Here is a 12,992-nt window from a genome sequence, read left to right on the forward strand (position 1 = left end):
ATGTATTTTATAAAAAGATAAATGTTTCCAATTGGAAATAGTAACTGCATTTTTCTTTTAAGGTTTGGCTTCAGTGCATGACTGCTTTAAATAAAATAGCTCCAAGGTATTGACCTGAGGTAGACTGATATAAATTTGATCACCATTTTAAGTACCTCAGAGGGCTTCTTTTTTTTTTAATCTCAGGTTTCTAGAGAGCTTGCTGAAGACATTAAATGTTTTAAAAGAAGCAAATTTAGATTTACATTAAACTTAAATTTCCTTCTAATTTTTATCTGTGATATATATTTGCTGCATATCAATATCAAACTTGACTATTAAACTCAGCAGTTATAGTGTATTTTATATGTGCTCTTGGAGACAGCTGGGAAAATATAAAAAAATAAAGATACAAACCTTACCTTCCTAGAGCTTACAACTTACCATGTTTAGAACTAGACCTTTGGGCAGTGTAATGCCAGCTAGGGAATCTATGAAGTCAGAAATTGCTCTGAACCTTTAAAGAAAAGCAAGTAGTGTTTGCTTTCAGTATCTTCACAAATAAAAGAAAGAAGATCGTAACATTTGCTGCTTGTATTAAGCACCAACTCTTTGTAAAGCACCATGCTAAACACTTTATGAAGGCAATCTCTAACCCTTACGATAGCCATTCTATGTGACTTGTCTTGCTCTTCACTGCAGAGAGCTACTCCTGAGCCAATTACTAGGACAAGTCATGGAGCATGGCCGTGGATGATAAGCCTTGAGCTCTGTGCTCTAAAAGCTTGAAGTCTGATGGATGGGCCAGGACTTATGCTTAAGGGAAAAATAATTCCAGACATGAAACAACATATCACAACCTGATATTTAGTAAAGATGGTGATGTAAGGAATTCTGTGGGCCACAGTTCTCCTAAAAAGGCATAAGGCATAAGGCATCAGGAAAGAATGGGTGGATAGGTAGGGTTCAAATGAGTAGGCAAGAGGATATTTCAAATAAGATGAATGTTATGAGCAAAGGAATGGAATTAGGAAATGAATATGGTATGTTTAAAAGACAGGGATAGAGTTGGGGCCAGTTTGGTGAGGCCCATGGGTGACACCTTTAAGAAATGGTCCTTAATAATATGGTGCTTCAGCAATTGGATAGAAATAAGGAGAAGGATGGAGGGACATCTTGCAGTCAAAAACTCTTGGATTTACTCATTTATTCAACATATATTTATGGAGATGCTACCAATTAATGAGCATATTCTAGATGCATGGAATACACCAGTGGGCAAAACAAACTCTACTTTCATGTAGCTTAGACTTCTTTCTGTTCTTGTTCTTGGCTTAAGTAGTCCTTAAGTCTAATACCCCTCCCTTCCTCCCCTCCCTGCTTAGCCCCATTACATCTTGGTGTTAGTTCTGTGAGTCTTTCAATGATTATTTGTCTATTATTTGTTTATGTTGTATAGATGATATGTTTATTTTAAGAATTAAGATTTGTATCTCTAGGAAATTAGCTCTTTTCATTCTCCCATTGTTGACATGATTGTTTTTTGCTTTTGAGGCCTGGGAGATAGAGTCCAAGGTATATTTTTATGAGATAGTGGTGCACACAGTTTTACCCTCATGCCCAGAGCTTTGTTGAAAAACAAAAGGGATCCTGGTAATTTAATAGTTAGGAAAAATATTTAAAAGAAAAACATACAGGGAGCCATTCTTAACTTTGTAAAAGAAGATAGTATTGTGACTGCTTATAGTACTTATTAAGAATAAGTACTTAATAAGAATTGATGGGGATGCATCAATTTAGTGAAGGATAAACTATGCCTTTATCTACTATTATCAGTACTATTATCAGTAACAAAGCTAGACATCCCAGAAATATTAGTTCATAAGTTCAGTGAAGTCTCCATACAGTAGATTTCCATGTTGATCTCTTAAGAGTCTTCATGCTTCATCACCATTTACCCCTACCCCTACCCACCACTGTTACCCAGCGTCACCTAGGACTTCACAGGCTAAAATAGAAGGAATCCGAACAGTGAGACATAACAAGAGAAAAATTCACTCAGGGGACAATAGTTTGTCCATCAACAGTATTTAGTAACAACACAGTGCTGACTCTTGCCAGTTGGCTGCTGCCTTTCCTAAACTGCTGGCAGTATTCCCAGACTAAACACTCTGACCCCCTTGCAGGTAAAAGGGACCTGTGGGAAGACAAACAAGGGAAGCATTAAGGGCCTTCTGTATTCGTAATTATTTCCTTTTGCTGAATGTCTGCCTTATATAAAAAGATTACGTAGCAATTGAGGGGGAATTTAGAGTTGTTTTTCCAGCTTGAGTATTTATGCTCCTGCACATTCAATGAACACCTGACCTCTTAGATTAATAAATTCTTTATAGTACTTGGAATAAACAGGAAAGCGTATGGTAGGTGCTTAGTGACTCTTGTAAAAAATGTTCCTTTCTAAACCATGTGATATGATGGAATTATGATCTGCCCTTTCAGTATACCATGAAAGGTATTTACAAAAATTTTTTACTTTTAATTTACAAAAATTTTCACTTTTAATTTTATACTTAAAATTGTACACTGTTATAAAATGAACTTTAATTTCAAGTGAGCAGAATTCAAATATCATCATTCAGAAAACAGACATAAAATTGTGTTTTAGGGGCCAGGTACAGTGGCTCACACCTGTAATCCCAGCACTTTGGGAGCCCAAGGTGGGAGGATGGCTTGCACTCAGGAGTTTGAGACCAGTCTGGACAACATAGCAAGACCTTCCTTATCTCTACTTAAAATAAAATTTTAAAAATCAGCCAAGCTTGGTGACATATGCCTATAGTCCCAGCTACTCGAAAGGCTGAGGTGGGAGGATTGCTTGAGCCAGAAGATTGAGGCTGTAGTGAGCCATGATCGTGCCACTGTACTCCAGCCCGGGCATCAGAGTGAGACTGTATCTCAAGAAGGAAAAAAAAGTGTTTCAGGGGTGTCTTCCCTTGGTAAGTTTTATTTTTATTGCTTTCCTACAAGTATTAGCATTTCTGTGACCCCAAAAGATATTTAAAACCTTTCCAAGGCCGGACACAGAGGCTCACACCTGTAATCCCAGCACTTTGGGAGGCCAAGGCGGGAGGATCACCTGAGGTCAGGAATTTGAGACCAGCTTGGCCAACATGGTGAAGCCCCGTTTCTACTAAAAGTACAAAAATTAGCCCAGCATGGTGGTGGGTGCCTATAATCCCAGCTACTTGAGAGGCTGAGGCAGGAGAATTGCTTGAACCTGGGAAGCAGAGGTTGCAGAGCTGAGATTGCACCAGTGTACCCCAGCCTGGGCAACAAGAATGAAACTCCGTCTCAAAAAAAAAAAAAAACTTTCCAGAAATACCCATTTAGGTTATTGATCGTGTCTTTTAATTGTTTGCCAGTTCATCTTTGCTGATGAAGAGCAGCATTCTGGGGACCTCTCTGAAGTTTGATGCTCTAGTGTCATGTATCAACAGGCGGCTAACTTGGCCACACTCCTCTGAGCAGAATGTCTCTGTAACTGCTAAGACCTTTGTGGTTAGTTTTGTGAATAAGTTTTTAGACTCTGGTATTCTTAGTTAATAGAATTCTATTTAAGCCAGCCAGTTGTGGTGTCTCACACCTGTAATTTAAGCACTTTGGAAGGCTGAAGTGGGAGGATCACTCGAGGCCAGGAGTTCAAGACCAGCCTGGGCAACATAGGGAGGACCCTGTTGCTACAAAAAATTTAAAAATTAGCCAGCTTGAGCCCAAGAAGTTGAGGCTATGGTGAGCTGTGATCTCGCCACTGCACTCTAGTCTGAGTGGCAGAGCAAGACCCAGCCTAAAAAATAAAATAAAATAAGAACAATTGTATGTAAACCTTCCTCAGACCTCAGTGGACTAGAAACAGTAATAAAACTTCCTCCAGTCAAAATTCTAAAGTCTAAAGTTTATTTTGCCCACTCCCCACATTTTATTTATTTAGTTATGTATGTATGTATTTATTTATTTATTTATTTTGAGACAGAGTCTCACTCTATTGCCCAGACTAGAGTGCAGTGGCGCAATCTTGGCTCACTGCAACCTCTACTCCCGGGTTCAAGCGATTGTCCTGCCTCAGCCTCCTGAGTAGCTGAGATTACACATGTGCACCATCATGCCTGGCTAATTTTTATATTTTCAGTAGAGACTTGGGTTAACCATTTTGGCCCACCGTGACCTCCCAAAGTGCTGGGATTGTAGGTGTGAGCCACCACAACTGGCCTATTTGTTGATTTTTTTTTAAGAGACAGGGTCTTGCTGTGTTGCCCAGGGTGGAATGCAGTGGTGCCATCATAACTTACTGCACCCTTGAACTCCTGAGCTCAAGTGACCCTCCTGCCTCAGCTTCCCAGATAGCTAGGACTACAGGTGTGTACTCCAATGCCCGGCTGATTTTTTGTTGAGACAGTGTCTTGCTGTGTTGCTTAGGCTGGTCTCAAACTCCTGGCCTTAAGCAGTCCTCCCACCTCGGCCTCCCAAAGCGTTGGGATTATAGGTGTGAACCACCATGCCTGGCTGCCTTATTTCATAAATGAGAAAGAGACTCAGAAAAGTTCTGGGTATGACATAGATAATCTTTTTTCCATCTTTCACTGTGTTGCCTTTGCTGGTTCCCCAGAATTACACAGTTATTTCTGGGAAACTAAAATGAACACTAACTCTGAGGCCTCTAACCATTATAGAATGCCTTCATGGCTTTGCTTTAGGTTCAGATATTCACAGGGTCTCACTAGCCTAGGCAACCATGATGTAGGACCAAAAGGAAGAAAATAGAGCCTATTATGTAACACACCGGTCTGCTATTAAGAGAAAGTAAAAATGCAAAGAATGGATACGAATAAGTGTTGAACATATTGTAGAAACTTGGTACAATTCTTGGTTCTGGCAGCCACTTTCCCCTGCCAGAATCAATTAATGCATGTGCCATGTATCTCCAGGAGAAAATACATGAAGCCTTTCCTTTTACATGAGCTGTACAAGAAGTGAACCTTGAAGTAAAGGAAAATGGTGGCCATGAGGCTTACCATGGTAAAATGACACTTCGGATTTTGTTTTAACAAACTTCAGAAAGATACTCTTCATAGACCTGTACAGAAATACCACTATATCAATTAAAGAAGCATTTAATAGAATTTAACATAATTGAGGTGTTTAAAAGAAACAGCTTGTGTGTCAGTGGATACTCTTGATGCCGTTATAGGACAGATTCAGAAATATATGAAGATGCGGTAGAACTTCAGCAGTTTTTTATTAAAATTCGTGATGAACTCTGCAAAAATGGAGAGATTCTTCTTTCACCGGCACTCAGCTATACCACAAAACATTTGCATAATGATGTGGAGAAAGAGAAAAAGGAAAAATTGCCAAAAGAAATAGAGGAAGATAAACTAAAACGAGAAGAAGAAAAAAGAGGTTGGTTTCTTTTCATTTTATTGAATATGAAGAAATGTACTGTCTTGTAGCTGTTCTCATAATTAGCTGTGGAAAAGAGTCCTGTTTGTATGAATGAAAATTCAGGGTATTGACTATATTAGAGTAGGCACAATGAGATGGAAATATTTTTATAGTTATCAATTTGGTCATCAGACCTGGGAAAGATTGAAAGTTACCTGTGGCACAGCTGTTATCCTAGCATTCCAGGAAAAGAGTCAGTTAATTCACAAGTGTGGGGGCTTAATGCCTCTTTATATTATTGGTAGATCAAAACCTAAGCAGGCCAGCTAGAACTGGAAAGCATTCTCAACAGTGAGTCCATCCAGTTTTTACCACATCATACAGTAGCATTGCTTTCCTCGTAGATACTTTGGACCAGACAAGTAGATGATATTTTGGTTGAATCACATACCTGGAGAAAAGTTTAATTGTATCAAACTATAAAATGTTACTTTGGGTCACTTGCCAGAATTTAAAAATATTTTGGTAACAGGATCTTACGATTACAAATTGGATCATTTCTGATAAAGTTGAAGTTCACATAGATTCCTAGAATATGTGACTTTTAAGTTATGTTAATCTTTGGCATCAAATCTCCTGCATAGATTTTTTTCCCTTAGGCAAGAAAACAAAATAGATTGATTTGAAGCAAATTCTTACAAGTGATGGCATTCTCTTCCCCAAAGAGAAGGGAAAGAAACCTGGTTGGTGAGAATAGTAATTTTGCCAGCATAGAACTAACTGCAAAACCAACAGCTTTGTCACCAAAGGAGATATATGATATACTCATTCAGGAAGACAGTGAATATATATGTGTGGGGTTTAGAGGAGGGGGGAATCTGTGACTTTGTCAGCTAAAAGTGGTTGATGCAGAAATGCATGGAGTAAAGCTGCAACTTTGATGGCCCAAGATGATGATCCAAGTTAAAGAATATTCTGAAAATTAGACATCTGTAAAAGGACTGAGATAAGCTCTCCACACATTCCCAGCCAACTGGAAAACCTACACATGCTGTTGGGGAAGATGCAAAAGAACCTGGTGAAAAGCAAAATCCAAGGGGTCCTTGAAAATTGACTGCGACTTTGAGTGCATCTCCCAACCTATACACAGATCTGTCAGCACATGGTATATCCTTATGGGCTTGAGGTAGTTAACTACAACCTTCACCTAAGTCATTGGCTGTAGAAAGAGAGGAACAACCTCTAGTGTCAAGTTTCCTAGTAGATCTATAGTGGGAGCTCCAGAGGAGAGAAGAGAAAGGAGGAGAAAAAAAGATTTGAAAACATAATGACTGAAAGCCTCTCAAATTGATGAAAAACATTAACCTACAGCTCCAAGAATTTCAAGTAAGATAAACACAAAGAAAGCCCCATTTAGATACATCATCATCAAACTGATGAAAATCTTGAAAGCAGCAAATGATTGATCACATACATGTAATTATCTGCACATTCCATCCAGGGGCCTGGGGATTGTCCAGCCCAACTGACAATTAGTGATACCTGAGCACTTTTACCAGCATCTGGGGTCAGGGCCACTCAATCTGCCACTACCACCACAACTGGCACCCATCTTCATGTGTTACCTGTGGGTCCAGGTACTAGCCCACCCATCATAGCCATTGCCAGTACTGGTGCAAAACACTTGGGTCCCAGAGAGTTGTCCCAGCACTGCTACTGTTTTCACCCTTGTCACATCCACTGCCCAGGGGCTCAGGAACCCACCCACCTGCTCGATCCACTGCTGCCATTCCTGGCACTCGAGCAAGCCAGCTGAAGTCCCAAGAATTGGCCTGCCTGGACCTGCTAACACCAGTGCCAGTATACACCACTCTGGTGCCCAAAGCCTGGCACACTTGACAGCCCAGTCCCCAGCAATACTTTATCACAGCCTCCACTGTCAACTCCACTGTCAACCCCAAGCCAGGGGCCCCCACCTCCTCCCCACCCCCCACATTAGTTAGGAACTGGGCTCCACAGGAGTCAGTGACTGGCAAGCAAGTGAACATTATCCCCTGAGCTCCACTTCCTGTTAGATCAGTGGTGGCATTAGATTCTCATAGGAGCATGAACCCTGTTGTGGACTGTGTGTGTGAGGGATCTAGGTTGTGCACTGCTTATGAAACTCTAATGCCTGATGATCTGAGATGGAACAGTTTCATCCTGAAACCATCCCACAACCCTCATCCCTTACCCCCACAAACCCCACCCCCGTCTATGGAAAAATTATCTTCCACGAAACTAGTCCCTGGTGCCAAAAAGGCCCTAAGCTACTGAGGAAGTCATGGATACCACTGATACTGTTTACAGTAGAAGGAATCATACAGAGATTACACTACTGTACACACTTAGATTCAAAACCAAAGTATCCTGCCCAACCAACATCACAGATCTATCTTCAAGGAAAAGTCCTCTTCTACGAAAGTAAATTCAGAATATTGGAAGAAGTGACTATTATACCAGACACACATATAGTATTAATGTAAGGACACAGGAATCAAGAAAAAGCAAGGAAATATGATACCTCCAAAAGAACCCAGTAATTCTCTAGCAATAGATTCCAATCAAAAAGTAATTTATCGGCTGGGCACGGTGGCTCACACTGTAATCCCTGCACTTTGGGAGACCAGGGCTGGCAGATCACGAGATCAGGAGTGCAAGACCAGCCTGGCCAACATGGTGAAACACTGTCTCTGCTAAAAATACAAAAATTAGCCAGGCATGGTGGCGTGCACCTGTAATCTCAGCTGCTCGGAAGGCTGAGGCAGAAGAATACTTTGAACCCAGGAGGTGGAGGTTGTAGTGAGCCAAGATCGTGCCATTGCACTCCGGCCTGGGACAGAGTGAGACTCCGTCTCAAAAACAAAGGAAGTAATTTATCAAATTCCAGGAAAATAATTCAAAGTTTCATACTAAAGAAAGTGAGATACAAGAGAATTCTTAGAAACGATACAAAAAAATCAGAAAAACAATTCAGGATATGAATGAGAACTTTATCAAATAGATATCATGAAAAAGAACTAAAAAATTCTGGAACTGAAGAATTTATTGAATGAAATACAAAAGATATTTGAAAGCTTTAGAAACAGACTATATCAAGCAGAAAAAAGAATTTCAGGAATTGTTGACAGGTCTTTTGAAATAGTAATAACCCACTCAGAGAAAAATAAAGAATGAGCAAAGCTTGGTAACATAAGGGACACCATAAAGTGACCAAGTATTCAAATTTTCAGTATTCCTGAAGGTGAAGAGGAAATTTTAAAAGGTTGAAAAACCTGTTTAGTGAAATAAAGGATGAAAACTTTCTAAGTGTATCAAGAAATTTAGATATCCAGTTACAGAAGAGTCAGAGATCCCCAAATAGATAAAATTCAAAAAAGTCTTCCCGATGGTACATTACTGTCAGAAGTCAAAGATAAGGAGAAAATCCTAAAAACAGTAACAGTAAAGTATCTAATCATCTATCAAGGAGTTCCCATTAGGTTAACAGTGGCTTTCTCAGCAGGAACCTTACAGGCCAGGGATAATGGGATGGTATATTCAAAGTAATAAAATAAAAACTGCTGGCAAAGGATACTATACCCAGGAAAATTATCTTTTGCAAATGAAGGAGAAATAAAGTCCCAGACAAGCAAAAACTGAGGGAATTCGTTACCACTAGATTGGTCCTACAAGAAATGCTTAAGGGATTCCTACATTTGGAAGTGTAAGACAGTAACTACCATCATTAAAAGACATGAAAATATAAAAACACTGGTAGAGCAAACATACAAAAAAGGAAGAGAACAAATTCACATGTTACCCACTACAGAATACCATCAAACCGCAATGATAAACCATAAGAGAGGAACAAAGGAACAAATGATATACAGAATAACCAGAAATCAAGTAATAAAAAAACAGAAATAAGCCCTTACATATTAATAATAACGTTGAATGTAAATGGATTAACTTTCCACTTAAAAGACATAGGCTGGGCCAGGCACAGTGGCTCACACCTGTAATCTGAGCATTCTGGGAGGCCAAGGCAGGTGGACTACTTGAGGTTAGCAGTTCAAGACCAGTCTGGCCAACATATAGTGAAACCCCGTCTCTACCAAAAAATACAAAAATTAGTTGGACGTGGTGGCACATGCCTGTAGTTCTAGCTACTTAGGAAGCTGAGGCAGGAGAATTGCTTGAACCTGGGAGCTGGAGGTTACAGCAAACCGAGATTGCACCACTGCACTCCAGCCTGGGCGATAGAGCAAGATTCTGTCTCTCAAAAAAATATATATATATAGACTGGCTGAATGTATTTTGAAAATATGACCCAACTATATGGTGCCCACAAGAAACTCATCTCACCTGTGAAGACACATAGACTGAAAATAAAGAGTTATAAAAGATATTTCATGCAAATAGAGACCAAAAGTGGCAGGAGTAGCTTGCTTATATCAGATAAAACAGTCAAAACAGTAAAAAGAGACCCAAAAAAGGTCATTACATAAAGATAAAGGGATCCGTTCAGCAAGGGGATCTAACAATTCTGAACATATATATACCCAGCACCAAAGCAGCCAGATATATAAAGCAAATATTATATCTAAAGGGCAAGATAGATTGTGGTTGAAGTCCACAACCACAATAGTAGTTGTGGACTTCAACATCCCACTGTCAGCATTAGATCATCTAGACAGAAAATTAACAAAGAAACACTGGATTTAAGTTGCACTTTAGAACAAATGCATCTACCAGACATCTGTAGAACATTTTATCTAACAGCTACAGAATGCACATTTTTCTCATCAGCACACAAAACATTCTCCAGGATAGACCATATGTGAGGACACAAAACAAGTCTCAACAAATTTTTAAAAATTGAAATTAGGCTGGGCTCACACCTGTAATCCCAACACTTTGGAAGGCCAAGGCAGGCAGATCACTTGAGCTCAGGAGTTCAAGACCAGCCTGGGCCACATAGCAAGACCTCATCTCTATCAAAATAAATAATTTTTTTAAAAATTGAAATCATATCAATTATCTTCTCAGACCACAATGGAAGAAAACTAGAAATCAATAACAAGAGGAACTTTGGAAACTGTACAAATACATTAATATTAAACATGTTCCTAAAGGACCATTGTATCAAGGAAGAAATTTAGTAAGATAAAAAATTTATTGAAACAAAAATTGAAACACAACAGAACCTGTAGGATACAGCAAAAGCAGTGCTTTTTACAATAGGGAACTTTACAGCAATAAATGCCTAAATCAAAAAAGTAGAAGCATTTCAAATAATCTAATGATTCACCTCAAGGAATTAGAAAAGCAGCAACAAACCAAACCCAAAGTTAATAAAAAGAAATAAATAATGAACAACAGAATTCAATGAAATATGCCTAAAAAAATACAAAGGATCAACAAAACAAGAAGTTGGTTTTTTGAAAAGAAAACAAAACTAGTAACTCACTTGCTAAACTAATCAGTAAAAAGAGAAGACCCAAATAAAATCAGAAATGAAAAAGGAGATACTAAACTCATACTAGAGAAATACAAAAGACCATTAGAGACTATTATGAACAACTGTACGATAACCGGAAAACCTAGAGGAAATGGATAAATTCCTGAACACATACAGCCTACCAAGACTGAATCAGGAAAGAGGACTAATAAATTAAGTCAGGAGATTGAATCACTAATAAGTCTCCCAAGAAAGAAAAGTCCAGGACTGAATGATTTCATTGCCAAACTCATTCTACAAAGGCCAATATTACCCTGATGCCAGAACCAGACCAGGATGCAACAATAACAACGAAAAGAAAACTACAGGCCAGTATCCCTGATGAACATAGATGCAGAAATTCTCACCAAAATTCTTGCAATATGAATCCAACAGCATATTTTTTTAAACTACACCACAATCATGTGGGATTTATCCCAGCAATACAAGGATAGTTTAAAATATCCAAAAAATAAACATGATGTTTCACATTAACAGAATGAAGGTCAGAAACCATATGATTATCTCAATACATGCAGAAAAAGCATTTGATAAAATTCAGCATCCCATTCATGACAGAAACTCAACAAATTAAGCATAGAGGGAACATATCTCAATAAAGGAACTGAGCACAGTGGCTCACACCTGTAATCCCAGTGCTTTGGGAGGCTGAGGTGGGAGGATCAACTGAGACAAGGAGTTTAAGACCAGCCTGGGCAATATAGTGAGATCTGACTTTACAAAACAAAAAATTAACCCGGCAGTGTGGCATATGCCTGTAATCCCAGATGGCAACTCCAGAAGCTGAGGCAGAAGGAGCCCCACGAGTTTGAGTTTCCAGTAAGACTCTATCTGTAAAAATAAATAAATAAGTTTTAAAACATGATAAAGGCCATATATGACAGATCCACAACTAGCATCATGCATGATGAGGAAAAGCTGAAAGCCTTTTTTTTTTTTTTTTTTTTTTTTTTTTGAGACAGAGTTTCGCTCTTGTTGCCCCAGGGTGGAGTGCAGTGGCAAGATCTCGGCTCGCTGCAGCCTCCTCTGCTTCCAGTTTCAAGCAATTCTCGTGCCTCAGCCTCCCAAGTAGCTGGGACTACAGGCACCTGCCGCCATGCCTGGCTGATTTTTGTATTTTTAGTAGAGACGGGGTTTCACCATGTTGGCCAGGCTGATCTCGAACTCCTAACCTCGTGATCTGCCCACCTTGGCCTCACAAAGTGCAGGGATTACAAGCATTAACCACCATGCCCTGCCTGAAAGCCTTTCTTCTAAGAACTGGAAGAGGTCGAATATCCCCACTTTCATCACTCCTATTCAACATAGTACTGCAAGAGAATCAGTCAAGAGAATGAAATAAATTGGAGAAAGGAAGAAGTCAAATTGTCCCTCTCTGCTGATGATACAATCTTATATCTAGAAGAACCTAAAGACTTGATTAAAAAAAAACTCTTCAGTCTGATAAATAAATTCAGTGACTTGGAGAATACAAAATCAGCATACTAGTAATGAGCTAGCTGAGAAAGAAATCAAGAAGGGCACTTTGGGAGGCTGAGGCAGGCAGATCACTTGACGTCAGGAGTTCAAGAACAAACTGACCAACATGGTGAACCCTCTTGTCTCTATCAAAAATAAAAAAATTAGCTGGGCGTGGTGATGCACACCTATAATCCCAGCTACTCACTAGGCTGAGGCAGAAGGATCCCTTGAACCTGAGAGGCGGAGGGTGCAGTGAGCCAAGATCGTGCCATTGTACTCCTGCCTGGGCAACAAGAGCGAATGTCATCTCAAAAAAGAAAAAAAAAAAAGAAATCAAGAAGGCAATCCTATTTATAGTATCCACCAAAAAAAAAAAAAAAAAAAAAAACCCTACAAATAATAAGGAGGTGAAAGGTCTCTATAAGGAAAGCTATAAAACACTGATGTAAAAAACTAAAGAGGACACAAACAAATGGAGAAACCCCATGCTCATAGATCTGAAGAATTAATATCATTAAAATGAGCATACTACCCAAAGCAGTCTGCAGATTCAATCTCCAATTTCTATCAA

The 12,992-nt window shown here is 39.3% G+C and overlaps 1 protein-coding gene across 50 annotated transcripts in view; it reads left to right on the forward strand.

Moving 5' to 3' along the window:
- Nucleotides 1–12,992, forward strand: part of PBRM1 (polybromo 1) — a 145,719-nt gene that overhangs the window by 73,601 nt on the left and 59,126 nt on the right. For all 50 annotated transcript variants that reach the window (XM_038003822.2, XM_038003824.2, XM_038003832.2 and 47 more), the window contains one exon: nucleotides 5,225–5,436. In XM_038003822.2, coding sequence (XP_037859750.1) covers nucleotides 5,225–5,436 — 212 coding nt within the window. The remainder of the gene's footprint in view (nucleotides 1–5,224; nucleotides 5,437–12,992) is intronic.

This window comes from Chlorocebus sabaeus, chromosome 22 (genome assembly GCF_047675955.1).
Source record: "Chlorocebus sabaeus isolate Y175 chromosome 22, mChlSab1.0.hap1, whole genome shotgun sequence".
Lineage (NCBI taxonomy): Eukaryota > Metazoa > Chordata > Mammalia > Primates > Cercopithecidae > Chlorocebus > Chlorocebus sabaeus.